Genomic DNA, 27353 nt, shown 5'->3' on the forward strand with positions numbered 1-27353 from the left:
GAAGAATACTTAAGTGTATGACGTGCGGAGAAGTCAAGGACACCACGAAATGAGTGAATCTTTGAAAAGCATAGAAACTAGCCTGTAGCACTTGTGGAAAGTGAGTGCTGAGTCAACAGGATGCCTAAGTAACAAATATTTGATGTGTTGAAAGAGAAGGAGGGTGGTTGAGGTGGAGATAATTTTCTGGTAATCCAACAGGCTGTGCTTTTGCCTGAATTACGCACATGTTTGTGATTCGAGAGCCTGTCTGCTACTGATAATAGGCAGTTTTGTAAAGGTCCTAAGTCGGGTTGCAAAGGTGAAGTAGGATAAAAAAAAAAAAAGAGAATATCATCGGTGTAAATTAATGCTTTGATGCCTGTGTTTTGTAATAGTGTGGATAAGGGACTTAAGAAGATGTTGAAGAGTAAAAGAGATATGATGAATCCTTGTGAGATTCCACGAGAAATAAAGTGTTGTGAGGATGTAGAGGAGGGTGTTGTCAATGAGACCCTATACTGTTTCCTATCATAACCACTCACGTTCAGTTTGCATAGGTGACCACCTCAACCAATTACTTGAGAAGGACTTCTTGTACAGATTCTGCTGTCCCCCTTCTTCCAGCAGATCTTGCAGGTGGCATGTACAGACTTACATTCACTCTGTTCTTTTTTTGTGGATGGAAGGGGTTTTACTGAATCAGTAGTTTTTCTCCATGTTTTGGGAGTTTTTTTTAACCGATTCTTTTTTCGTTGTCAAACTAAATTCTGAGGATCCCCGTTTATCAAATGATGATGAACTATGAGTGAAGGTACATTGTAGTTAGAATACTGACAACATTGGTCTTCTGTGAATTTAATATGATAGAGTGTCTGAGGTAAGTTGAAAATAGTGTAAAGCAAATATGTAATCGCACACTAATGACAGTCAGAACATCAAGTGTTCCCTCATACCTATATTGTACTGTACACCACATTGAAATAATAACCTATTGTATAATGTGGGGGTATAAATGACAAATAAATACAAAATAAACACATTAGTTATTGTGGCCAATTATTTTTATTTAAAGATACTTTTCTAAGTGGTAACTGCTAGTATGGAGCCAAATATTACAATAGATATTTTTTCCCTATTTGCATCATTTTGCACACTTGTCAGCATTCAGTTCCAGCTGAAATTTAGATGTGTAGTTTCGCTGGGTCTCTGTATTGCTGTTTATGTTAATTTCCATAAATCTTGCATTTTTAAAGCTTTTATAACATTTTATCCAATTTTAAAAGAGAAACCAATAATTAAGTTGTAGGTGTACCCATTTTATTAGGAATAAATACATCTGAGACTAGCTATAGAGAGTTGCATTCCCTTCATTGGTTCAAATGTAACACTTGAGTAGAGAGATATGGGAGCAGTGCTGGTCCACTTTTAAAGGTAATCAATGGAAATTAAAGAAAAGAAAATGATACCACTTTTATTGGACTAACTGAATACATTTTTTGATTAGCTTTCCAAGGTAACCCTGATTGTTTTCCAATGAAGAAGGGGTTCTAAGCAAAAAAAAAAAAAAAATGCATTCAGTTAGTGCAATAAAAGAGGTATCATCTTCTTTTGATTAGTAAAACACTTCAAAGTCATCCCATCCTACCTTTAAACTCATGCCTGAGCTCGTTGGCCACCGTCCCCGCCGTTTTGCTCAAGCAGCGTCCAACCCCTGCTCTGACTCTCCCGCAGCCGCATCACAACCAACCCCGGGCTACAGACAGCAGCAGCAGCAGCAGCAGCACATAGGAAAAGCCTCAAAGGGGGCGGGACCCTGGAGACAAGCGGAAGTTGCGACAGAGGGACAAATTAAGGGCATTCGTCGCGTGCGCTGCGACTTCAAAGATGTCGGGAGGGGGAAGATGGTGGACTGGGGAAGTAAGACTGAGTGCAGGAGGCAGCATGACGTCAAAATGTTGAAGCCAAATAGGTTAATGTTTCCTCGCCCCCGCACCGCCGTCATCCACGTACACTCAAAACAAAGCAACTAACCTATACGCTGCTGCGTCCACGTTGTCGTTCTTTATTGTTGGTTGCATTAATTTAATCTCACTTCTATCTTCAAACAAGCTGGCTTGTGCTACATACGGATGTACACAGAGGAAGTATAATAACGGAATAACTTTTCATAGGTAGAGTAGTAATTTGTTATAAATCGTATATCAATAGAAATCAAACAAAATAAAACATGGAAAAGAAAATAAGATGATACCTTTTTTATTGGACATAACTTAATACATTTCTTGATTAGCTTTCGAAGGTTGCCCTTCTTCCTCAGATCGGAAATCTGATCTGATCTGAGGAAGAAGGGCAACCTTCGAAAGCTAATCAAGAAATGTATTAAGTTATGTCCAATAAAAAAGGTATCATCTTATTTTCTTTTCCATGTTTTATTTTGTTTGATTTCTATTGATAACCTTAAGAGTGGACTAACACGGCTACCACACTCCTCTACTTATAAATCGTAAAAAGTGTGTCATTTGGAGGGGCTGGTTATAGGGACACCCCACCACTTATATTCGTGCACATTTTTTTTTCTACTACTACTACTACTTCTTAATATTTCTAGAGCGCTACTAGGGTTACGCAGCGCTGTACAGTTTAACAAAAAAGGGACAGTCCCTGCTCAAAAGAGCTTACAATCTAATTTTTTTCTCCTTCTAAACGGCCACTAAAACCAGGTGCTCAACATTCAGTTTGTAAATATTTACTTACTTATGACATTTATATCCCACATTAAACATGAATTAGGTTGAAACCTGGGAGCATTTCAAAATTTTTTTTTCTTCTGTCTAAATCAAAAAAGACAGGTGGTGGGAACTTGCTCCATTTGTTTTGTGGCTAAAATTGTTTATTACTTCTATTTAAAAGACAGATGTTAAGTAATGAGGGCTGAGCTACCTTCATGCAGAAGCCCAGTCAGTCTAAATGTGCCTACACAATATGTAATATTGATGCAGGAATTACCAATATTGTTAGCAGAATCTATGGTACTTCAGGAGTCAAACACCACACACCAGAAGGAGAGAGAAGTCTTCTTTATTTTCCAGCAAACAAAGTAGGACATCAGCGCTAACCCTCTTCTTCTCTTCAACTCTCTGTGTCTTGTCTCTCTGTGTCTTAGCTCTCGGTGTCCTGTCTTCTGTGCTCTCTGGATCCTGCATCTCCTGTCTTCTGTCCTATAAGCTGCTTCTGTTCTCATTTATATATGGTTCTAAACCCCTCTAGCCCCCCTTTGTCACCAGATGGTAAGGAATAGATTGATTACCCTGTCTTGAACTAATTATCTCTACACATTTACTCAAAATATCAGTTACATAGGTTTCAGATATTTCCTAAACTGACCTACGACCTGGGGCCTCTCAAACTAGACAATACGGCACCTATCTCCTGCATTTTATTATTATTAAATTCTCAGATTCCCAGTTAACTTAAAATACTAACCGGGCTCTGGCATTCATTAAGGGGCCAGTCCTACACTTAGCTATAATCCATCAAGGAGAAGAGTTGACTTTTCCTAACCTCTTTCACCTTTTAGCTTCAGACACAGAACTAGCTAGGACTGTGGATAATTCAAACCAGATGACCTCTTAAACTGCAGACAAAAACTGAATTAAAAAGATATCTTACACAGAGAAATAGAACTTATTAAGTAAACAGAATAAAACATATTTTAAAATAAGCAGAAATCAGAATTCCTTATAAGACAAAATCTAAATTATCAAAAATATTTAAATCTAAACTATCTCCTATTCTCTCTAAACAGCATTCAGCCTAATCTTTTAAAACTGCTTGCTTGCTGATCCCCTCGAGACTGTCCAGTATGCCTTGCTTAGAATGGCATCCAGATGTGGTTTATTTATTATGCCTATGAACTAGCATTAACAATCCATCACTCAAAAAGGGCCAAAGAAAGTTTTATTTCTCGCTGACCTTTCTAACCTCTAGTCTAGCAAAAGCTAGACATTTGAGTAATTAAAACCAGATGGCATTCTATCACTTACAGGACTGAACCAAAGTTAAACAGAATTAGCAAATTAATATGATTTCTCTGTCCAGGCTGCCTCAATATTACATTTTAATAGACAGTGTACGGTACAAGCAAAGATGGAACAGATAGGTAAGAGGAGTTAGAAAATAAGGTAATTAAAGAAAGTTGCACACAAGGTCACAGAGATGGTTAACATACAGATAGGTAAGAAGAGTTAGAAAGTAAGGTAACTAATTTAAAGAAAGGTGCACATAAGGTCAGAGAGATGGTTAAATATTATTGCAATTAGGGTAGGAATGAATAAACATGTCCTGCTGCAGTCAACCCATGTCACTCCTTGTGTGGGTGAGTGAGACTAACAAATTAGTTACTTCTTCCATTAAAGGCCTGGTTGAAGAGCCAAGCTTCAACCTGCTTCCTAAAGTAAAGATAGTCTTGTATTACGCACAGCCTTTCAGAGAGTGCATTCCAGAGGGTGGAGGCTTGCTTTTAGGTATCACATGGTGTAATGTCTTTTGGAGAGGGTGTGGTTAGCGCAGTGGCGTTCCTAGGGGGGCGGACGCCCGGGGCGGCGCCCCGCCCCCCGGGTGCAGCGCGGACGCCTTCCCCCCGCCAAAGCAACCCCCCCGCCGAAAGAACCCCCCCCCCAGGTGCACGCAGCGTTGGCTGAGTTGGCGCATTCGCTGCAGCTCCCTCTGACCCGGAACAGGAAGTAACCTGTTCCGGGGCAGAGAGGGAGCTGCAGCGAACGCGCGAACTCAGCCAACGCTGAGCAGGCGCGTGCCGTGGCACCCCCACAGCGGTGTGCACCCGGGGCGGATCGCCCCCACCGCCCCCCCCCCCCTTGGTACGCCACTGGGTTAGCGATAGTCCTGGAGAGGACTTTAGTGTGCTTGGAAGTGTGTAGAGGATTATCCTATTCTTCAGGTACTCAAGCCATTTCCTTTAAGGGCCTTGAAGATCAGGCAGTTTTAAATTTTGCCCTGTAGTGTACTGGTAGCCAGTGAAATTTTTGCAAAAATGGTATGTGGTCACATCCCTTGAAACCTTCTATTAGTCTTGCTGCAGCATTCTGAATTAATTGGAGCTGGTGCAGGCCCTTTGTAGTCAAACCAATATTGAGTGCATTACAGTAATCCAGTCTTGATGTTATCATGGCATGCACAACGAGGATGTTATAACGCCTCTGTATTGCTCCATGGTGCAAACGCACCTTGAATACTGTGTGCAATTCTGGTCGCCACATCTCAAAAATGATATAGTGGAATTAGAAAAGGTACAGAGAAGGGTGACGAAAATGATAAAGGGGATGGGATGACTTCCCTATGAGGAAAGGTTGAAATGGCTTGGGCTCTTCAGCTTGGAGAAAAGACAGCTGAGAGGAGATATGATAGAGATATAAAATACTGAATGGAGTGAAATGGGTAGATGTGAGGCAAGATTTCCTTTCACTAAATCCATGCTTCTGAATATGCCCTGTAATTTTTTTCTTTATAATAGTATCTACCATTTTGCCCGGCACCGACGTCAGGTTCACTGGTCTATAATTTCCCGGATCCCCTCTGGGACCTTTTTAAAATATCAGCATTACATTGGCCACCCGCCAATCTTCCGGTATCACACTAGATTTTAAAGATAAATTACATATTACTAACAATAGTTCCGCCAGTTCGTTTTTCAATTCTATCAGTACTCTGGGCCTCATGAATGTGAAATTTCTTGGAGGGCTTCTTGGACCCACATGATGGAGTGAGGGCACTGCAGAAGACTGGGACGCCAGAGAAGAAATTTCCAGGGACTGCATAATTAAAGGTTGTTAGTTCCTCCTTTTGGAACATTCGGGTCACCTAGGGCTCATCCCTTGCGTACAGCGGAAGCACCCCCTGCTCCAACCAGAGAAGAGAGAAGAAAGGTGCAAGGAAAGTGCCACCAACGCCAAGGACAAGTCCCATTCTGCAGCCCAGAAAGGCCTTGACCACTTAAAGGATGGGACACTTCCTACTGAACCTGTGCCAGGGCCCCCCCTATCTGGCTGAGTCCGCTTGAGTAGGAAAGACTTGTGCATCGAGGACAAATTTGGGGGAGGAACAGGCTCTCCTCAAGACAGTGCAGTTCAGAACCCGCCAGAGCGGAGGAATAGCCACTAACGGCTCAGTTGGACCCGTCTTCCACCTGCTGGAGATAGAGGATACTGAGTTGATTCTCAGTGTGCTAGTGCTTAAGGCACAATGAAAGAGCCCTCTATTTCCATCTGCTGGCAGATGCCTCCCAACGGGTGTCACCACTTACACTTTCCTGCAGTCAGCCGGCAGCGATTCACACAGGCCTGCTCCGTGGCCATCCTCCTGTCAAGTACCGCCCTCTCTACTGCAACTTCCTGCTTCGCGTCAAATAGGAAGTTGCAGTAGAGAGGGCGGCACTTGGCAGGAGGAAGGCCACGAAGCCGGCCTTGGTGAATCACTGCTGGCTGGCTGCAAGAAAATATAAGTAACACCTTTTGATCACTTTAGCACTGCAAGAGGAGCCTGCTGCATTGCTGATAAGGGATTCATTTTTCTCTGTCTGTTTTTTTTATCCCTTGGTTAGAACTTAAAGGTTTATTAAATTGTGCTGATGTGTCTCCCCTCCCCCTTATTTCTTGGCAATAGTTAAGGCTGCAATTGTCCAAATTTATACATTCTAGGGTCATGGAGAGAGATGTGGCTTTTGTGATTTTTCAGAAGTCTGGAGTGGCTGCAGGATTGATAAGACCCATCAAATTTAGGCCGAGCAAGTTACGTTGAAGTCTGCACATCGGCGAGATCAGAGCACTGTGACAGCAGTTAAACCAATGCTATTTTGTGTCCAAGTTAAAGAAAGCATGGGACAGGAATGAAGGATCTCTTTTAGAGTGAGGAAGAGATAGTGGATGATATGGAAGGTCATATGGTCTTTATCTGCCATCATTTTTTATGTTTCTATGTACTGACATTCCAATAGACACCCACAGCACGTTTGTTTTAAATTATACATGAAATGAAGTATTATCTTAAGCATAGCATTTTATTTACAATTCAAAACTGTTTCAATGAGCTGGGGCTGCACATCAGAAAGGTTAAGTGGCTCCTCACTGCCCCCACTCACAGACAGGACTGCTTCCTCCAGCTTGATGTACATGTTCTCAGAGAAGTTATCCAATGTGTTCAGCCTTACCATGAACTGAAAATTCAGAGAAGATGCTAAAAGCTTAGCATTAAGAAATAGTAGAAGGAAATAAACATTGATACAACTTTAGAAGCCTCCCCCCCCCCCAACCAACCTCTACACTTTGGTCGTACTTAACCATATCCAAAACATGTGATCTCTTTGTACGCCTTGGATTACAGATGGGTGTCTGCTACAGATGTGAGACCATTCTTAGCCATGGACCTACGCTGTAAGTGCAAGTCATAGCTGAATACATTACAATGTCACTATTAAACAAGATCGGTACCAGTTCCTGAATATGTGTTCTCAGAACCATAATCAACTGTGATCTCAGTAATAGCGGTCCTTGCGCTCTAGATCCGAATGCTCTCGATTATGGCTGGAACTCTGACTCTTTGATGAAAAGAAAGATTGCCCTTGCCTACTGGAATGTAGACTGGATTTTTCATACTTTTCCCTCTGCGACTCCTTGCTCTTTTCCAGCCTTCGGCTCCTCTCCCCTTCCCTGTAGCCACTGCTGGCATTCTTTCGGTCTTCCTCTATCCAGCTATCTAAATGTCCTTTGTCATTCCTGTAATCTTTGTACCTCTCAGCTCTCTGATCCTTGCATCTGTCGTCATTCCTCTGATAGTCTTTCTGCTCCTTCCTCCTGTCCTCCCTCTGCTGGCTTCTCTCAGCTTCCTTCACGGATCCTCTGTGAGCGCTTTTAATGTCTTTTCTTTCCACTGACTGTTTATTCCCAGTACAGTTTTCTCTTGCCTTTTGGGAGTGACTGGGTACACTCAAGACCTGACTTGTACTGGCGTACTTATCATAAGTCCCATCATCCTTCTCTTCCTTGATCCTGTACTCTTGTGAGCGTGAAATGTACTCATCCTCAGGTTCCAGCTTTTCATTCTTCAGCTTCTTTTTTTTTTTCTTTTTCTTCTCCTTTTTATCTGAAAAACACATTTTTAAAAACATATTAACCAAAATGCCAAGGTTATCTCAAATTTCTTAGAACATAACTGCAGGACACGCCCAAATTATATACTCCAGGCTGATTAGGGCTTCCGATTGTAAATTTTCACTGACAAACACTGATAAAATAGGTGTTTATCCACTCAGTTTAGTATCTTTTCCACACTGACTCCTAAGTGGCACAAAGGTATCAAGCAATAGTATATGTGGCATGAAAATCACCAATACACAATTTTGTACTCTTGAAGAACCCCTAAATTTTTGGAAAATTAACACCTGGGGACAAGGCGGAGTGGATTATTACCTTAGGATACACTTCTGGGGGAATTCTGTGTTGAAATGTTAAAATGAGTGAAGAGGAAGTGATGTTACTAAACGAAATGGCTGCTTAAGCTGTTTGCAAATTACCGATCAGCCTTGGCAAATCCACATGCAATTCATAGAAGTCTCTTGCTGAAACAGCTGCCTAACCTAGTGAGATGACAAAACAAGCTTCAAATGGCATACCACTGATCTGCAGGAATTCTTGAACACAGCAGCTGCTCAGGCCAGCGAGAGGCAGGCAACATGGCAGCAGCATCCACGTGGCCTGAGGCAGAGGAAGGTTGCTCTAGGCACTGATCTGAGCCAACATAGCTCTCTTGGGTCACAGAAAGGGAAACACAGACATGAGGACTGAGGAGCAAATTGAAGCCCTGGTAGGAATGGAAAAGCAGTTGGAGGAGGTAAGGCGTGCCAACAAGGAGCTGGCTGACAAAACAAACTCAAAGCAAGAGATGCACCCCTTAAGTGAAGGTTGAAACAGATGTTCATAAGAATAGCCATACTGGGTCAGACCAATGGTCCATCTAGCCCAGTATCTTACTTCCAACCAAACCAGGTTACAAGTACTTGGTAGAAACCCAGTTAGTAGCAACATTCCATGTTAAAGCTCAACTAGTAACAACTTCCTACCCGGCTTTCCCAGGACAAGGAGGGAGGGAAGAGGGCTCATCTGGGAATTGAACCCATGACCACCCACACCCTAAGAAAGGATCATACCCCTAGACCAACAAGTCACTGCCAATGTACATGGACTGTAAAGTGCAGTAAACATTGAGAACTCATATATGCAGGGGATTAGAGGCAACTGTAGTGAAAACTGAGAAAGTTCACAGGTTGTTGATTGGACAATGACCCAATTGGCCAAAAGTCATTATCTGCTTCTACAACTGTTGGGAGAAGGAAGTGGCTGCAGTTAAGAATGGCAGTGGCTATCCTAACATGGGATGGTTATCAAATTGATATTTTTCAAGCCCTCTCATAATTACAGGGTGTGTTTCGGGGGGGGGGGGGGGGGGGGGGGATAAGAGAGGTATACATGACTGAGGTGACTATGACTGGGGTGTACATGGAGCTTGCCTCATCATGGGTTTGGCCTGCAGGGGTTGGGTCCTGGTAGGTGATGTTCTTGAGGGGTGGACAAAGACTAGGGGACACTCAATGCAGTTACACGGAAATACATTTAAAATAAAATGATGAAATATTTTTTAACTCAATTAATAAGCTCTGGAATTCTTTGCTGGAAGATGTAGTAACAGTGGTTAGTGTATCTGGGTAAAAAAAAAAAAAGGCTTGGACAAGTTCCTGGAGAAAAAGTCCATAGTCTGCCATTGAGACAGACATGGGGGAGCCACTGCTTGCCCCGGGATTGGTAGTATGGAATGTTGCTGCTAATTGGGATTCTCCCACGGACTTGTGACCTGGATCGGCCACTGTTGAAGTTGGGATATTGGGCTAGATGAACCATTGGTCTGACCTACTATGGTATTCCAGCTGTTTGCACAGCTAAGATCCACCTTGGTAGGCAAACTCCTGAACTTCTTCTTACAAACCATAAAGTACTGCCCAAATCAATAGCTCATTCCTTTTCCTACATAGACATGATGGATTTAGATTTCCCAGATTAGGTGAGGAGCCGCAGGCTTAACCTGCCATTCGACCAAATGAAGTCACTTCCTCCTCAAGCTTATCTTCCAACAATAGCTTTTTCCTAGTGAGGAAGGTGCAGTGAAGTGTACTCATTTTAAATACTTTGGGAGACATGATTAATCCAAAGTAATGGATAACAAGCGTTGCAAAACTTGCAAACAACAGATTGCTTGTCTAAACTTTGAGGGAGATACCAAACTTGAGTCACGTGCTAGGCTACCTACACATCACTCTTCTGAAGGCAAACATTTTGTACATACATGCATAAAAATGTAGTGTATGTTTACATATTGATACATTTTACTGTTTGTAATACTTATTTTTGTGTTTTAATAATCTTTTCTTCTTCCAGATGTGTGTGGACTGTTGAGGCCCAGCCCTATGGCAGGTATTAGACATGCTTGGTTTAGATTTGGAGGTGGGAGGTAAGAGATGTTGAATAGTCAGTTGGAAGACATGGGGGTGGAGAGGGAACTGGTGCTGGTTTGTATATGGCAATTTATATTTTCATCTACTCAAAATGGTTAAAAAATAGAAGACTCTCAAATAAGCAGACTTTGTGCTAATTACCTTTCTCAGCCTTCATTTACAATGGATGAACCATACCCACTTCTGAAAAGGGTTTCTACACATTTAGCAAACCCAGGCTGCCAAGTAGTTTCCTTTTTTATTTTTAAGTAAATACACAAGTGAGCTCCCAATTCATTAGCAAAATTAACCCAAATGCAGCTTAAATCATTAGCCAGCCTCTCCACGATGAAGCCCCTGCCATACCTCACTATGGGCCTCTTTTACAAAGCCGCACTACCGATTCTGGGTGTGGCAAATGAGAGGAAGCCCATTCAACTCCTATGGGTTTCCTTTCATTTGCCACACGGGAATCGCTAGCGTGGCTTTGTAAAAGAAGCCCTATGTAAGAATCTGATGGAACCAGAGCATTAAATATAAACTGTACCAAATTCAAAATAGATTCATATAGCCAAAGTTCCTTTAAAAAAAACCCCCAAATACTTAAGATTGTGGGAATATACAACCACCTGTCTTATGCTTCTTTCTTGGGATCTCCTGCTCCTCTTCCTCCCAGGATTCTGCTGGAGATAGCGGTGGAGTTTTAGCACCACAGCCTCTCTCATGCAGGGTCCTTGTTATTTCATCAAGATCAGCAGATTCCTTTGGGGGACGATAGTTAGCTACATGATCTACACGAATTGTTCTTCCCTTAATCTGCAGAAAAGAAATGGCAAATCAGGCTTAGATCTAGGATTCTAGCATGTAGGTTGCTAGCCTGTGGATTTGGATTATCGGTGGATCCCAGAAGATTTGCCAATATGTCACATAATTAAGCTAAAGGCAAAAAGGTCTTCAATATTAAAATAAAGTTATTTAACCTATGTTACAAATTCCAACATTGTGGCCCTACACTCAGCAGGTCAGTCCATTTATTGACAGTATGAACATTCTTGCGGTTTGTTTTCAATGGAATGTCGAAAAGATAACACAGAGACACAAAAATCTGACCGAGTGCAAAATATTATTGGTTTTCTACAAAAAAAAAACCCCCCAGAAAAAGCTGTAGCAGTGGAAAAACTGGTTTACTTAACCAGCAGTGCCTGCTTACATGGAACTGGGGTGGGGGGGTGGAGAGAGGGAGCAAAGCGTAAAAGTCATCCTGGCAGCTGGGATGGGAGTGACCTGGCTTGGCCACTGTTTGGAAAACAGGATACTGGGCTAGATGGACCACGGGTCTGATCCAGTATAGCTATTGTTAAGTTTTTATGTGTTCAATCCAGAGCCCTGTATATGCTGTCTCTTCATTGTAAAGGCTAAGAGGTGAATGATGTGTCAGGGAAGGTGTTCTTATAAATTCTCTCTCTTAATAGAGAAGAAATTAATGGGCAGATAAAGGCAAGAGACAGCGAAGGTTATGTTCCATTTAGAGACATGCTGGCTTTGCATGTCAGCAGTTTCTCAGTAACTACAGCTGTATGAGAGCTGAGGTTTTCCCTACTTATTCCAATGGACCTAGGACAAAAAGTACTTCAAACAGACAGCAAATAAAGCACTGTGAACTCTGAAGTATGTGTAGGGTTATTTTGGTTTATTCCTCTTTGTGCTACTGCCATGGACCCCTTGTGTTCAGTGTGATTTTATTGGTCATTTCTACAGGGGACAAAAATCATCACCAGACAGATCGGCAAAGATGACAGTCAGGCATAAAATGAGGCAACTAATATATTCCCAACTCCTAGCCAACTACTGTATTTGGCTTCTGCTGAAGCCCAAATATCTGTTTATTACAGCCTTCCTTCTAGAGTCCAACTGGCTGAAGTGAGCCCAAAAAAACCATTACCACAATACTCGGTTGAATCCCAAACAAGCAACCAAGCACGTGTCGCTCTGCACGCGTCTTTATCCCTAACCCTCTTCCATTTCTATAATCATGTTAGATTCGTTATAATAAACAGTTTACATACAGTGTCATCCGTTAGCTCAGCACAGTTTACAATATAGAATTTCCGATCTGATGAAGAAGGGCAACCTTCGAAAGCTAATCAAGAAATGTATTAAGTTATGTCCAATAAAAAAGGTATCGTCTTATTTTCCTTTCCATGTTTTTTGTTTGATTTCTATTGATAATATAGAATACAAATTATGTATCTTAAACAATTGTAAAACATGTTAAAAGCTACAACTTAAACTTTAAAAAGTCTACTGAAGGTATTTACTCAACAGCCAAGTCTTAAATTTCACACATTATTGAAGGAAGTTCTTCTCACATCTAATTTCAACTGGTAAACAATTCCATAAGCTCCGAATCCATACATTATTTTCTGTGGGAGGAATACTGTTCAATGTTTTGCATTTTTAATATGTTTTCATTTATTGTACATTTTGAGATGTTTAATGCATTGTAAATTGTTTGAAAAACCTTTGGGGGAAAAAAAATTAGGAATTGATGCAACAAAATGTGTCTAAACCATGACTGAAAATTTTTTTTCTGGTGGATTCCTCCTGAGGTAGATGCGAAACAAGGGGGCCCCTTGTCGAGGAGCTGCATTGTGCTACAGTTGATCTTCTTTGGGAGCTTTTTGGATATTTCGTAGAAGCCCAGTTGTTGTGGCGACCACCTGAGTGGATAAGCTAAGTAGAACTTTTTTTCTGTGCACATGTAGTATTGAATATATTATGATACGACATTAACCCTGTAGATTACTTTTAAGCATTTTCCTCTGTTTTCTAGCTGTTTTCTCCGAGTAGGAGTTGTTTTCCATTGCAGTTTGTTTCAGAGGACAATTTAAAACTGTGATAAAGGCCGTTTAAAGGGGAAGACCATCTTTGTAGGCGGCTGTTCAGGTTTCCTTTCTTTAATATATATATTATAGATGATCTCTTGGGTTAAAGTCATAGTTTAGGGCAAACTATTTAGTATTGGTTTCATGTTATTTTTGCTAAGTATTTTTTTTAGATTTTTTACTAAATAGCCCGACATGGGCACGTTTTGCCACTCCAGGGACCAACAAACATCAGTCCCTTCTTTACATGGTCAGGTATCAACACTCGATCAAGTGTTGTTCAGCGTTTGGAATCATGACAACCATTGTTATCATACTGATGATTCCAAACGCTGAACAACACTTGATTGAGTGTTGATACCTGACCATGTAAAGAAGGGACATCCCCTGACACAGCCCCTGGAGTTCAACTTCTAGTGATCCGCTTTCTTTTTCTGCTGCTACTGACTGTGGATCCTACTTGTCTAATGGGGCTAAAAAGTATTTTTTTACAGCATGAGACCGAGTGAGTAGAAGAAGAACCTGGAAGTTCAAACTCATTAATATAGTAGGGGGAGGTTCACTTTCTACATTAATGTTATGCGGGGAAGAAAATAACATAAAAGGGAGGGTCAGGGGTGGTCCAACTAAATGTTGCACTATTGCTGCTCGTTACTGGTTTGTTGCAATTGAAGAAACGTGTAACCAACTTATATTGCTGTACAAACAGTGTTGTACTCAGTTGTTTGAACATTGTTGTTATTGTACTTGCTATGCCTTTGACTCAATAAAGATATTAAAAAAAAAAAAACATGGATCAGATGTATTTTGTGTAATACTTTTTCTACAATTTATTTGTGAGTTAGGCCATTAATACTGTGCACTTTACCACAGGTTTTACAGATTCTTCTACAGTTAACACAGCAATCCTAGGCGTACACTGGGACAAATCTTTTTATAGCTACCAACCTTGATCCCATTGAAATTGTCCACAGCCAGAACAGTGCTTCTCTGATCTTCATAACAAAGAAAGCAGAATCCCTTTGACTTTCCAGTCTTCTTATCTCGAACTAGATTAATATTCACAATTTCCCCATACCTAATACCAAAAGATTCTAATTAGAAGCATAAACACAAACATGACAGTGTATAAATTGACATTCATCTTTTCTAATTGTGAAGGTTTACAGCCCTGTGTCCTAAGCCGTATTATAGGCTCGCTAGTGTTTTTTTGCACTTGCTAACGCTAGAGACACCCATAGGAATATATGGGTGTCTCTAGCGTTAGCTAAAAACCTTAGCGCACCTTAGTAAACAGGGCCCTTAGAATGCAAATGTTCCTCTGCCATCTGCTAAAAGGTTCTCTTTTTAAGTTCCTACGGATGCAGGCGTTCAGGCCTTGCAAACAGGGCAGGTTATCAGGATTTCCCTAATGAATATGCAAGAGAGATCTGCATACCTATGCCTTCCACTGTATGCAGATTTCTCATGCATATTCATTAGCAAGATCCTGAAAACCTGGCCTGCTTGGGGCACTTGAGGCCTGAAGTCCTGCATCCCTACCCAAATCACAATAACAAACATTTAAGAACGTAAGTAGTAGATAGGATTGGAGAGACATCCCACTGCAAAAAGCATACCATCAAAAAATTTGCCTTAAGTCCACAAAAAAAAAAACCCAAAACAAACCCCCGAGTACAAGAAAGAAATGGGAATTTAATCAATTTCAAACTTCAAAGACCCAACATGTTTCAGCTAACTACCTGCTTCAGGGGTACATCATAACACTAAAATCAGAAAAAATGCATGTGAGAGAACCGTATTCCAAAAATATACCACACTTTTGTTCCTTTAAGATAAGGGTATTAAAAGAAAGGTTGCAAAAAAACCCCAAAAAACTGTTTTTACACAGCCGCACTAGCAGCTGCCGGTGCAGTAAGGCCAACACAAGCCATTCAAAGTGTACAGGCTGTATCGGCATTGCCTGCAGCTTTGTAAAAGGTGAAGGGTGGGGGTAAATTAATAAATACATTGTTAAATAAATTAAACTTGAACAGCGTTTTCCTTAAATGGCACAGAAACAGAGACCTTCAGCAGCGCTTTTTCTAAGGAGCTCCACCCCCAGCTCACGTCACCAATTAAGGCAGTGCAAGGTGTAAGAGGGCGTAAGAGAGCAAAAGTATTTGTAAAGACAGGTGATCAAGCCCTTGGTACTCCGACAGTCCTCACACAGATCCTCCAAAAAGGAGGCTTTCTGAAGCACCCGAGAGCAAACAGAAGCTGATGAAAGAAAATGAGTCAATTGGATAAGCATCAAGTAGGGAAGGAAATTAGATTAATGTCTCGATGTCAAACAACTGACCCCAGGTCTTTAAGCCTAGAGAAAGCCAGCGAGTAAATGGTCCCTGAACAAGGCCAGGAGAAAACAAAGGATTAAAAGCTATAGGGGGAAAATGAGACAGAACATGTTCCTGGGAAGCAGACAGACTATCTTAGTAATAAAATGTAGTAGAAAAGTGAGGGACACAACCCACAGCTAAAGTGGCAATGTCTCCAGGGGTCAAGAACCTAGAAATGCCTGCTCCAGATGAACCCTGTCATGAAACGCCTAACCACCCGCTTGGGGTTACCTCGTGGTCACTTAGAGGGTCTATCCCCAGCACAGCTCAGGTTTGCCTGCACCTGCCGCTTGTGTTCTACACTAGCATTCTCCTCCCACCGACAGGGTCACAACTGCCTCTGGGAGAGTCTCACGCTCCCAAATTATCCCCCGTAATTTCTAGGTTACTGGGGCCACACACCCAGTGGTCCAACAGTTCCCAGAAAGCACTCACAGACCCAACACACACACCACCAGGATTCTTTATCAGGCAGATAAGCAGAGCGAACAAACAATTATGTTTATTCTCAGAACAGTGGACAAAAAATGTGCAAATAGCAAACAGTAACAAGTAATTGAAAAATGGATCAATTAGAAAACTAACTAAACATTTGCATACTGGCTAAACAGTACCTGGGAAATCAGGACACATCATTCACTGAGCCTCAGCAAAGAGATCTCTCTCTTTTTCTTCCTGGCTAAGACTGAACTCAAAACCAGTAAAGTCCAAATGAGATGAGCTTCTGGGTCAATTGGAGCCCAGTCAACAAGATTTCAAATATACTGAGTGATAGCTTTGGGACTAATACTAGCGTTTTTAGAGTAAAGAGATTGATAGAAATCCTGAAACTGCTGCCAAATCTGAGCTGATTTAATCAACAAATAGCCTGTTCAGTCTCAAATGCGAAGGATATTGCGATTAGTACGCTCAGCACAAAGCCACTTAGTGAAGCAACGATTGTACATGTTGCAACTGTTCAGAGTAAATATCGTCCAACTGCAATTTAGTGGCCTGAAGTTCCCTCAACGCAGCAACCGAACCCATGGCTTTATGTTGCTCCTCCAAACGATGAATAGTATCCAAACACCGGGCAAGCTGAGTTCATTGAACTTGAGCACATTTGCTAGCCTGCTGCAGAAAATAGCCCCTGGAGACCGCTTTTAATGCATCCCAAACCATACCCAGCGAAGGCCCAGAGTTCAAGTTAACGTCTAAGTATTCTTTGAGCAGCGAGGCGTAACCCCCATAAGAATTCCATATCCTGCAATAGAAGAGTATTTAGGGTCCATCGCTTGTACCTCTCCTCATCCCGTGAAAAAGAAACAAGAGGTCAAACAGGGGCATGATCAGAAAGTGTTATACTTTCAATACCAGACATTGCGAGTATGAGTCGAGTGGGGGAATAATAGGTGTAGTTACGAACCTTAGTGTGAGAAATACGTCAGACATCACTAAGGCCCAATGTTTCAGAAAAAGAAGTTAACGCCAACAAGAGCCAAAAATCAGAACCAGAACCTGAGCAGTCCAAAGGAGGATTGAATGTTGCATTAAAATCTCCAACCCAAATTAACTTACCCTGTAAAAATTAAGATAGGGCCTCTCGCTACCTAGTATAAAAGGAATCCTGATGATCATTGGGTGAATACACAGATGGAATGGTAACCTCAACCTGGTCTAAGAAAAGATGTAAAAACAGAAAGCACCCATCCGGATCTCGTCTAGTCTTGATCACCTATACCTGAAGAAAGAAATGCAACAACTCCCCATTTCTTAGAAGCACCTACTGCTGGGTAGTGAGGATGAGACAAAAAACTTTTATGAAAATGCTGAGGGTGAGTTTCCTGCAAAAACACCACTTGTGATTTCAAATGAAGCAACTCTTTAAACAGCTTTTGAAGTTTGAGGTGAATGCAAACCTTTCACATTATAAGACATCTATTTCAAATCAGCACACATGAGAGAATATACATGAACACAAACCAATCTCCAATAACTCCCTCCCCCTCCTGGCCATTAAAAAAAAAAAAAAAAAGAAGCCAGTAAGGTCAATCACAAACCCACATCCAATTACTCATCCCCAAACCACTTCTCATCCAACCATAGATCAAACACCAAATAGCAGACCACAAAGGCCCCCTGAATGGGAAGCAGAGGACCTAACTCACACAACCAAACAGTTCCAACAACAGCCCACTGAGAAACCCACTCCCATACCACTAGCTCATATCTACATTCAAACACATCCCACAACCAGGCACCACCGATCAGAAGGCCATTGCCAACCCCAAAGAGATAAGAAACAATCACAGAGGTACGTCTACAACTTCCACAGCAGCAATCTTCTTAGTTTTAACTGGCACCCTTTGCCACTTCTGCAACTTAGCCCTTGTGGCAGGAGCCAATAGGCCAGGAGGGGAAGCCATAGCTGAGACTGCACATGATGTAATTTGCCTTGCAATGCAAAACACAGTGAAAAGGGGAAGCCCCCGCGATATGAGATCTTCTCTTTCAGCAAAAAGTCCAAGGTTGGCTTCATTAACCTCCGTTGAGTCAATGTGTATTGTGAAAGATCTTGAAAAACAGAAATCCTGGAGTTATTGAAATCCAGTGGTGGAGTCTGCCTGGCCTGTTGTAAAACAGGCTCCTTATCAGCAAAATTAGCAAAACGGGTGATGGTATCCTGAGGGCAATTGTTGGTTCATTGCCCTACAGAATGGTGCAATCTCTCCAAATCTAAAAGCACAGATGAAGCATCCGATCCCAGCAGTTGAGAGTATAAGGCGCAAACACTAGCAAGGACATCCTCCAATGAACCTCCTTTGGGGACGTCACAAAATCGTCGAGGTTGAATAGAGTATCTTCATATTGTGTCACCAGCTGCTGAGTACAAGAGGCTGAGAAGCAATCGAGTACACTTGCTCATCTAGATTTAACTCAATATCCTCCACGTGGCTTTCCAGCTTGCATAGATCAGAAATCAGCATCACCATGCGCACAAGAATCTCCTCGTTTTGATGATTTAATTTCAGACCAAATCTTGGATAAGCATTGGCGAAGCTCTTTAGAAACATTGCATTTGGCTGGGAGCGATCAAGGGTCAGCCAGGGAAAGTGCAGAGTCCGAATCCGATGGAGCACAGAGGAGTTGGAGACACACAGCACAGAGAGCCCTTACCTGTGGCACGGCCCGAAGAGAGCTCCCTGTCTTTTTTAGTGGACAAAGATGCCTTTCTCATGAGGGTAGCAAGATAGTGATCATGGCCACTCAGCATCTCCAATACACTTTCCACACAGTAAGTCAGAAAAGCCCCCAGAATGGAGCAGGATATCGCTGATGTTAATGTGGTAGAGGCTGGAGCGAAGGAGTTAGGCAGCCATGCAGTACTGTGACATCACTTCCTCTCCTCTATTCCTATTTTTTCTCCTTTCCCCAATATTTTGAGAAAAGGTCATCACCTCTTTACATTCTTTAGCCATTTTTTCTTCCGCCTGTGCTTTCACTAACCGTACTTCCCTCTTTGATTCTTTGGAGTTTAATCCAGTTATCTTGAACGAAACCTCTTTTGCCCTTATTTTTTTAGCCACTTGTTTGGAGAACCATATAGGCTTCCTGTTGCACACGATGGAAGCTTAACCTGAAAACTTAACCCAGTTGGCAACTCTCAAGGACTGGGAGTGAAGGTTCTAGTCACCGCAATTTTCAAACCTGGAGCAAAATGTACAGATAGAAAGGTGTATGGGCCTTGCCCCAAGGTGGACAGTTAGAATGGACTGTACATTAAAAAAAAAAAAATAAACTATCTGAATTCTAGTCAGTTTAAAACAAAGCATGTCAAGCAAAACACTACATGTACATACAAATACAATTAAAACAAAAATTCATGCAAAAATAATTACAACTACAAAAAAGTAATTAAAATACACATTGATGTTTTTACAACTGAATCATTTCCTTGAAGATTATAAATAAATCAGATTTTTCAACTGCTCTTAACACATAGACAACTTTACTGAACATAATCAATTATCTCCACGGATGGATTCTGTATTGGCCCTCTTGAGATTTTTGATACAGAAGATCACAAGGTCATGCTGAACTGCTGAAAGGAAATAGATACCGAAGAATTGAACTGAATCTTTTCTACCTGAGAGACTACAAAACATAATCGAGGCCCAGTTGTCTTTTTCCTGGTCCCTCTTTGGAGAGTTAACAGCTTAAAATAAAACAGTGAATATTTTACTTACTGTGAAAACACACAAATAATGTCTCCTTCTGTCAGTTCATATGGTAAGCCTCCTAAAAAAAAAAAAAAACAGTAACAAGAACTTAAATATGTCATTAAACAACGCTCAAATTAATTATACTTCATAATTCAGTAGCTAATAATATAGTTTATGTAATGCTGATGCTCATTTGTGTTTATACTTTCAAAATTATTTCACAATAATTTACAGCAAACATTACTGGAAGAATGCACCTCCATACTTGCAACATAAGCAGCCCAATTCTGACCTAGACTTCCTATGCAAAATGGGATGTTCACGATTGCCAGTCAATTTTATAAAAGGCTGATTCAACTCAGAGACTTTAGTAAAGTACATGTGGAACAGAAAGAACAAAAACTTCTGGAAAAAAAAAAAAAAAAAAGAGAGCATTACTCGGCATTTTGCAGATGTCAGTTTAGAAACCTACATTTTTAAATACCAATTCTTAAATGCGCTAAGCACCACTCTCTGCTCCCTCCTCCTCCTGCGACCATTCTCCACCCTTAGGCCCACCCTGGGCCTAAATTAAGAAGATTGCTCCTGCCCATGCTGACTGCACAGTCAAAATGGCTGCCGAGACTGCTGCGGGAGGTCATGGCAACCATTTTGAGATTAGAACCGGCATAGACATTGTTCCTGGTATCAAAGTGAATGACATCATTTTAAATATTCACACTACAATAATGGTATAAGCAGTGTATGGTATGCACAGGGCTTTACCCAAGCAGGCTGGATGTGACCTTTAAGAGCTGGAGGACCAAAGGGTTGACCTAACTAGGAGACATGATATTCTTTACAGAACTTCAAGAGTATGGTCTTATCCATTATCAGTGGGTCAAAGACTATGTAAAATGTAAGGCCTTGGCTAAGTTACAAAACAACAGGGGTGGAGATGGGAAGAAAAATTCCAAATGAGCAAGGTAAACAAGGAGTAAGAGCATCCAATAACTTTATTCGCCAAAATAAACTGACCCAAAAGATCCTACATGGGCCGTGTTTCTGCACAAAGTCTTCCTCATAGGAACATAGTAGATGACGGCAGAAAAAGACCTGCACGGTCCACCCAGTCTGCCCAACAAGATAAACTCACATGTGCCATTTGTTGTGTATACCTTACCTTGATTTGTACCTGTCTTTTTCAGGGCACAGACCGTATAAGTCTGCCCAGCACTATCCCCGCCTCCCAACCACCAGCTCTGGCACAGATCGTATAAGTCTGCCCAGCATTATCCCCGCCTCCCAACCACCAGCCCTGCCTCTCACCACCGGCTAAGCTTCTGGGGATCCCTTCCTTCTGAGGAGGATTCCTTTATGTTTATCCCACGCATGTTTGAATGGGTTTAATGGTAGCAAAACAAATGGAGAAGTTAGTAGAATTTGGTTGGCAAGTTATTGTCTTGCAATAGGACAATAAGACAAATACGGCAGACCTAGGGAGGTTGCTAGAGACAACCCCTGAGGCAGGCTTTGTGCCGAAAAATGGGCAATATAGGGTCTTTTGGGTCAGTTTACATTGGTGAATAAACTTTTTGGGTGCTCTTACTCCTTGTTTACCTTGGTCATTTGGAATTTTTCTCCCCACCTCTCTTGTGGAAGTTGTGGACTTTCTCTCATTTTTATTTGCCTGACCTTGGCTAAGTTACAACAGAAGAAAATCAGCTTAGAATTAGCCTTGCGAGGTGTAGGCATTTCTAGACTATATTTAGCCTTGCTTACCCAGGGGGTACCATGTATCAAGTATAAATTAACAGGCGAGACCTAATTTACCTTTTAAATATGGCAGAATGCTTACTGAACTGAGGCACTAAACATTAGTGCTAAGCTCATATTAAATACTAGTAAAAAAGGCCTGTTTCCGAAACCAATGAAACGGGTGCTAGCATGTGGCTTTTTTGTGTGTGTGTGTATGTGTCACAGAGTTTTCATGTGTGTGTGTGTGTGTGTGTGAGGGTGGGGTGTGTGTGCAGGTTGTTGATGTGTGTCTTTTTTTTTTATTTGTTTTTTGGGTGGGGGTTGGGGGTGTGCTGTGCTGGCAAAGTGGGATGGATTGGTGTGTGGCTTTGAGGGTGTGTTTCTGTTGTATTGTGTGTGTGTGGTTTTGTCTGTCAAGGAGGTTTGTAGAGGGGGGTCTTTCTGTTGGTGAAATGTAAATGTGGTTGTAGGGGGGTCAGCCTTTGCTTAGTGGTGGATTGTTTTTTCCGGGTTTTTTTTTTTGTGTTGTGCTGAGGCAGCAGTGTTGTTTTAGATGGGTGGAAGGTAGAGGAGCACGTTCTTGGTCTGTCGGTATTTTTTTGGCCGTTTCAGGGCTGCTGTAGGGAAACGCTGGAAGTGAAATGTGCTGTGGGAAGCAGCGCCGTCTTTTTCCGTTGGGCTGGGGTTCTGGGCATCCTGGAGGTGGGAGACGGCTTGCCTGAGGACGCGGATGGTTGTTTTAAGTTGGCGGAAGGGAGAGAAGCATGGTCTCGGGCCGTCGGGGGGTGATCCGGTATGTTCTGTCCATTTCAGGCCTGCTGCAGGGGAATGCTGGAACATTTATGCGCTGTGGGAAGCAGCGCCGTCTTTTTCCGGGTGCTTGGGGAATCCCCGAGGTGGGAGATGGCTTGCCTGAGGCTGGGGATGGTTGGGCACGTCCTTGGCCGCTTCAGCAAAAGGGGAAGAGGAAGGGGGTAGGGAGTTACCTGCAGCCGCGTGAGAAACCGGGTATTCTTTGTTTGTTTTGTATTATTAGTTTGCATTTCTGTTGTAGAAAGAGTGGATGCCTTTCGAATGATGGAGGTGGTGTGTCAGTGTGCGGTTGTTTCATTAGTTTTGCAGCCAGTCTCCAGCGATTCCTAGGCAGGGAAGGAGTAGGGAAATTTGCTGCTGGCTGGGTCACGGGTAATCCTTCCTGCTGGGCCACAGCTTGTCCTGTTTGCCCACGTCCCAGATGGTGAGGGGCACACTGTTCTCCGGCTCCACCGACTCCACGTCTAGCGAACCCAAATATAGTCTGTGCTATAGGCCCTCCAGCACTCTTCAGTACCGGCATTAGGCATTTAAAAATTTCTTCCCCCCCCCCTTCCGGTCTATTTTTGCACATACCCACAACAGGAATATTCTTCTCTCGTTCAAGCGGTGGTTCTGTGCTCTCCGTGCTGCACAGATAATGAGCCATTCTGCTGGTGAATGCTCCTCCCTTATTGCCACGTAGTTTCCTCTGATAGGTCCGTCTTACGTTGCCTAGCGTTGCCTGGGAATGGTTTTGTGATGGTCCTTTGTGTTTCAGAACATTGAGTGTGTTTTTTCTGATTGGTCCGTCATGCGAGGGCGGGGCTGAGAGACATGGTCAGTGTTGTGGCTTCACCACCATGAATCCATGAACCCTTCAGGGAGTGACTGAGTGACTTCAGAACGTTGTCTTCAGAACGTTGAGGGTGAGTTTTATAATAGTAGAGTAAATACATAAATATTAGAAGCCTTTCATTTTTTTGGAACAAGATTATGGAATATGTTGCCATCAGTTTTAATACATAAACCCTCTTATTTTTCTTTTACGAAAGGTTTAAAGGCTTATCTTTTTGATCAATAATTGGAATAGGTTAGTTACTGTTTGTTTATTGTGAAGTTTTCTCTGTGATGTTGTCTTTCTCTGTATATGTAAACCACCGTGAATCCTTTTTTTAGAAAATAATCTAGCCATTTGGGAGAAATAAGTGGGAAAGCAATATACTCAGAGAGAATGAAAGCGTATATTTCAACATTTATTCCAACTATTAATAGTGAACACCTTGATGGAAAATGGCTACAAAATACTCTACCAAAGATACTTTATGCTGAGCATCTACATAAGATCTACCCTACACTGAGCACACTATGTTGGAAGGTACCCTGGGCCCCACAACCTCTCCAACACATTTGGTGGCAATGGTCTAAGATGCAGAAATTTGGGGAGGAGATATTAGATCTAAATGAAGAAATTACGGGAGTTTAAATTCCAAAATGTATAGATTATTAAAAAGTACAAGTTCCTCAAGTATGTTCCTCTGTGTGGAAATTAATAGCAAACGTTCTTATGGTTAGTTAACTGACTAGATCGAGAAAATGGCCTAAACATGCCTCACCTGACGAAGGTGGTGGCAAAAGTGGACTGTGTCTACTTTATGTCTAAGCTGACTGCCTCAAGTACACAGACTGATATCATCATTCCATAAGATCAGGGATGCTTATGAGAAATAGAAAGCCACTTGGTGCTGGAGAGACTCTGCCTCATCTTGAATTATTGGCAAGCTAGCTCATTTTGGGCATACATATCCTATGTGTTTATATATCCTTCAGATTTATTCTTCAGGATACCAGGAACTGTGAGGGGTGTGGGATTTTTGGCAATCTGATTAATTCTATAGTTATGTTATGCATCGTGTTATTTCAACTAATAAACAAATGTTTACAAATATATTCATACAATAATATACAAATAAAACAAATTAAGACAAAAAAAGAACCATGACTATTAGTAAAGTGGAAGCCTTAGTTATAAAATATCCAGAACTGCCTTATAATTTATGCTTGTTAAACTACTAATATGTCTTATCATTATCATGTTATCAAGATCCTTCTGTATGCTAAACATATATTTTCTTAAATGTTTCCACTATTCACAATGTATTGTAAGCCACATTGGGCCTGCAAAGAGGTGGAAAAATGTGGGACACAAATGCAATAAATAAATACATACATAAATAAATAAAGGGCAACATTTTATGCCACAAGAAAAATCACTGCTGAAGTTCAATTATTAACGACCAGATTATACTCCCAACATTTTTTTGGTTTGAAATCGGATAGCTACAAGAAAATCTGAAACCAAACACGATTATAGTGAAAACTCACCAAGAAAAATCCAAGCACTGTCCTGATACTCAGAATGCCAGGAAACCTTCTCTTGTACGCCCAACTCGGCTTCCCTCTTATTCAGTTCATTAATTAACTTCACTTTCGTCAAAGGACTGAACAAAAATAAGAAACAACAACAACATGACCCATATATTCAAAACCTTTTCTTTTAATCAGAAGATACTAGAGCATTTTCCCCCACTCACAAACATCCTTTTTCTTTAGGGATACATTAGACAGACTTACTTCATCTCACCACAAACCCAACACGATCGCACCTTCCCAGCCCCAGTCACCAGCAGCCAAGTGCTTGCAGTTGTTGCCCTGGCCGGAAACCACCACGGCGGTAGCGGAAGTACGCGCTACAGCGTCTGACGTAAGGCCAAGGAGGTTAGATTGAGCAAGGAAGGAGGTTGTCGCCACTCGTGCGCGGGAGAGGACTGATGACGCAGACCGGCAAAGGCAACGTCACTTCCTGCAGCCAGAGCAGTGAGTGAGTTGTGCGGCCTGAGCTTGGAGGAAGATGGCGTCGAGCGGTGGCAACTGCGAGCCTGGCTGGGAAGTGGCGGTGCGGCCGCTGCTCTCCGCTTCCTACTCGGCTTTTGAGATGAAGGAGCTTCCGCAGCTGGTGTCCTCTGTTATCGAGAGGTGAGAGAAGCAGCGCCCTGTGGTCACGGGGAGGCCTCTGAGGGGCTGGGCTCTGGTTTATGCTGCATCACTGCAGGCCCTGCCCACCCGTCCTGGCCCCCCCCCCGGCCCCCGCCAGCTACAGATGGCAGAGAGCTCCGTCTGAAGGGATGTGGCAGTGGCTGTCAGCAAGTTACAACAAAGCAACATAAGGTTTAGGAGTCGGTTCATGGCTTGTCTAGGGTTGTGGTGCTTGGAATAGGAATTACAAATCCATAATTGTGAGTGATAAACGAGGCTCATTTGGGTACTGCGTGATCTGCTAATACACAGTATGTTTGGGGAGACGTTAGCTTAATAGGTTCTCTTGAAAATTGGCTGGAGGACTGAGCATTAGGGAGTAATCTCTCAGATTTAAAAATATTGCTTAGTTCTTGATTTGTATTCATTGGTTGATCATCTAGGCAAGAATTCAGTTCAAATTGTTGATAGCTTCATATTGATTTAGTGGTGCTTTGTGCAGCATTTTGCTGGTTGTTAGATTTGTTTTACTGTTTTGACATATCTTAAAAGTATCTACATAAGTAATGCCACTCTGGGAAAAGACCAAGGGTCCATTGAGCCCAGCATCCTGTCCATGACAGCGGCCAGTCCAGGCCAAGGGCACCTGGCGAGCTTCCCAAACGTACAAACATTCTATACATGTTAATCCTGGAAGTGTGGATTTTTCCCAAGTCCATTTAGTAGTGGTTTATGGACTTGTCCTTTATGAAACCATTTAACCCCTTTTTAAACTCTGCCAAGCTAACCGCCTTCACCGGCAACGAATTCCAGAATTTATGTGTTGGGTGAAGAAAAATTTTCTCTGATTTGTTTTAAATTTACTACCCTGTAGTTTCATCGCATGCCCCCTAGTCCTAGTACTTTTGGAAAGCGTGAACAGACACTTCACATCCACCTGTTCCACTCCATTCATTATTTTATATACCTCTATCATGTCTCCCCTCAGCCGTCTCTTCTCCAAGCTGTATAGCCCTAGCCTCCTTAATCTTTCTTCATAGGGAAGTCGTCCCATCCCCGCTATCATTTTAGTCACCCTTCGCTGCACCTGTTCCAATTCTACTATATCTTTCTTGAGATACGACGACCAGAATTGAACACAATAGCATTATAACATTCACACACCTGTTTTCCATACCTTTCCTAATAATATCCAACATTCTATTCGCTTTCCTAGCCGCAGCAGCACACTGAGCAGAAGGTTTCAGTGTATTATCGACGACGACACCCAGATCCCTTTCTTGGTCCGTAACTCCTAACGTGGAACCTTGCATGACATAGCTATAATTCAGGTTCTTTTTTTCCATATGCATCACCTTGCACTTGCTCACATTAAACGTCATCTGCCATTTGGCCGCCCAGTCTCGTAAGGTCCTTCTGTAATTTTTCACAATCCTGTCGCGAGTTAACGACTTTGAATAACTTTGTGTCATCAGCAAATGTAATTACCTCGCTAGTTACTCCCATCTCTAAATCATTTATAAATATATTAAAAAAGCAGCAGTCCTAGCACCTGAAGAACCCCGCTAACTACCCTTCTCCATTGTGAATACTACCCATTTAACCCTCTCTCTGTTTCCTATCCTTCAACCAGTTTTTAATCCACAATAGGACATTTCCTCCTATCCCATGACCCTCCAATTTCCTCTGTAGCCTTTCGTGAGGTACCTTGTCAAACGCCTTTTGAAAATCCAGATACACAATATCAACCGGTTCCCCTTTGTCCACATGTTTGTTTACTCCTTCA

The 27353-nt window shown here is 42.0% G+C and overlaps 3 protein-coding genes across 6 annotated transcripts in view; 1 reads left to right on the forward strand and 2 right to left on the reverse strand.

The window, feature by feature from the left end:
• ATP13A2 (ATPase cation transporting 13A2) overlaps positions 1–1764 on the reverse strand; it is a 199552-nt gene extending 197788 nt beyond the window's left edge. The window contains exon 1 of the mRNA XM_030186147.1: positions 1628–1764. The gene's annotated coding sequence lies outside the window, so the exon portion shown is untranslated. The remainder of the gene's footprint in view (positions 1–1627) is intronic.
• A 5286-nt stretch (positions 1765–7050) lies between these two features.
• RBMX2 (RNA binding motif protein X-linked 2) lies at positions 7051–25275 on the reverse strand. The gene is made up of 6 exons (XM_030186013.1): positions 25166–25275; positions 24917–25032; positions 20027–20078; positions 14371–14500; positions 11167–11353; positions 7051–8136 (listed from the first exon to the last, which is right to left on the reverse strand). Exons 1-6 carry the CDS (start codon positions 25168–25170, stop codon positions 7529–7531), a joined length of 1098 nt encoding a protein of 365 aa, XP_030041873.1. The 5' UTR covers positions 25171–25275; the 3' UTR covers positions 7051–7528.
• Positions 25276–25416: 141 nt separating this feature from the next.
• The window catches only part of UBR4 (ubiquitin protein ligase E3 component n-recognin 4), a 314627-nt gene continuing 312690 nt past the window's right edge, over positions 25417–27353 (forward strand). For all 4 annotated transcript variants that reach the window (XM_030185684.1, XM_030185685.1, XM_030185686.1 and 1 more), the window contains exon 1: positions 25417–25567. In XM_030185684.1, coding sequence (XP_030041544.1) covers positions 25443–25567 — 125 coding nt within the window. In that variant the 5' untranslated portion in view covers positions 25417–25442. The remainder of the gene's footprint in view (positions 25568–27353) is intronic.

This window comes from Microcaecilia unicolor, chromosome 13 (genome assembly GCF_901765095.1).
Source record: "Microcaecilia unicolor chromosome 13, aMicUni1.1, whole genome shotgun sequence".
NCBI lineage: Eukaryota > Metazoa > Chordata > Amphibia > Gymnophiona > Siphonopidae > Microcaecilia > Microcaecilia unicolor.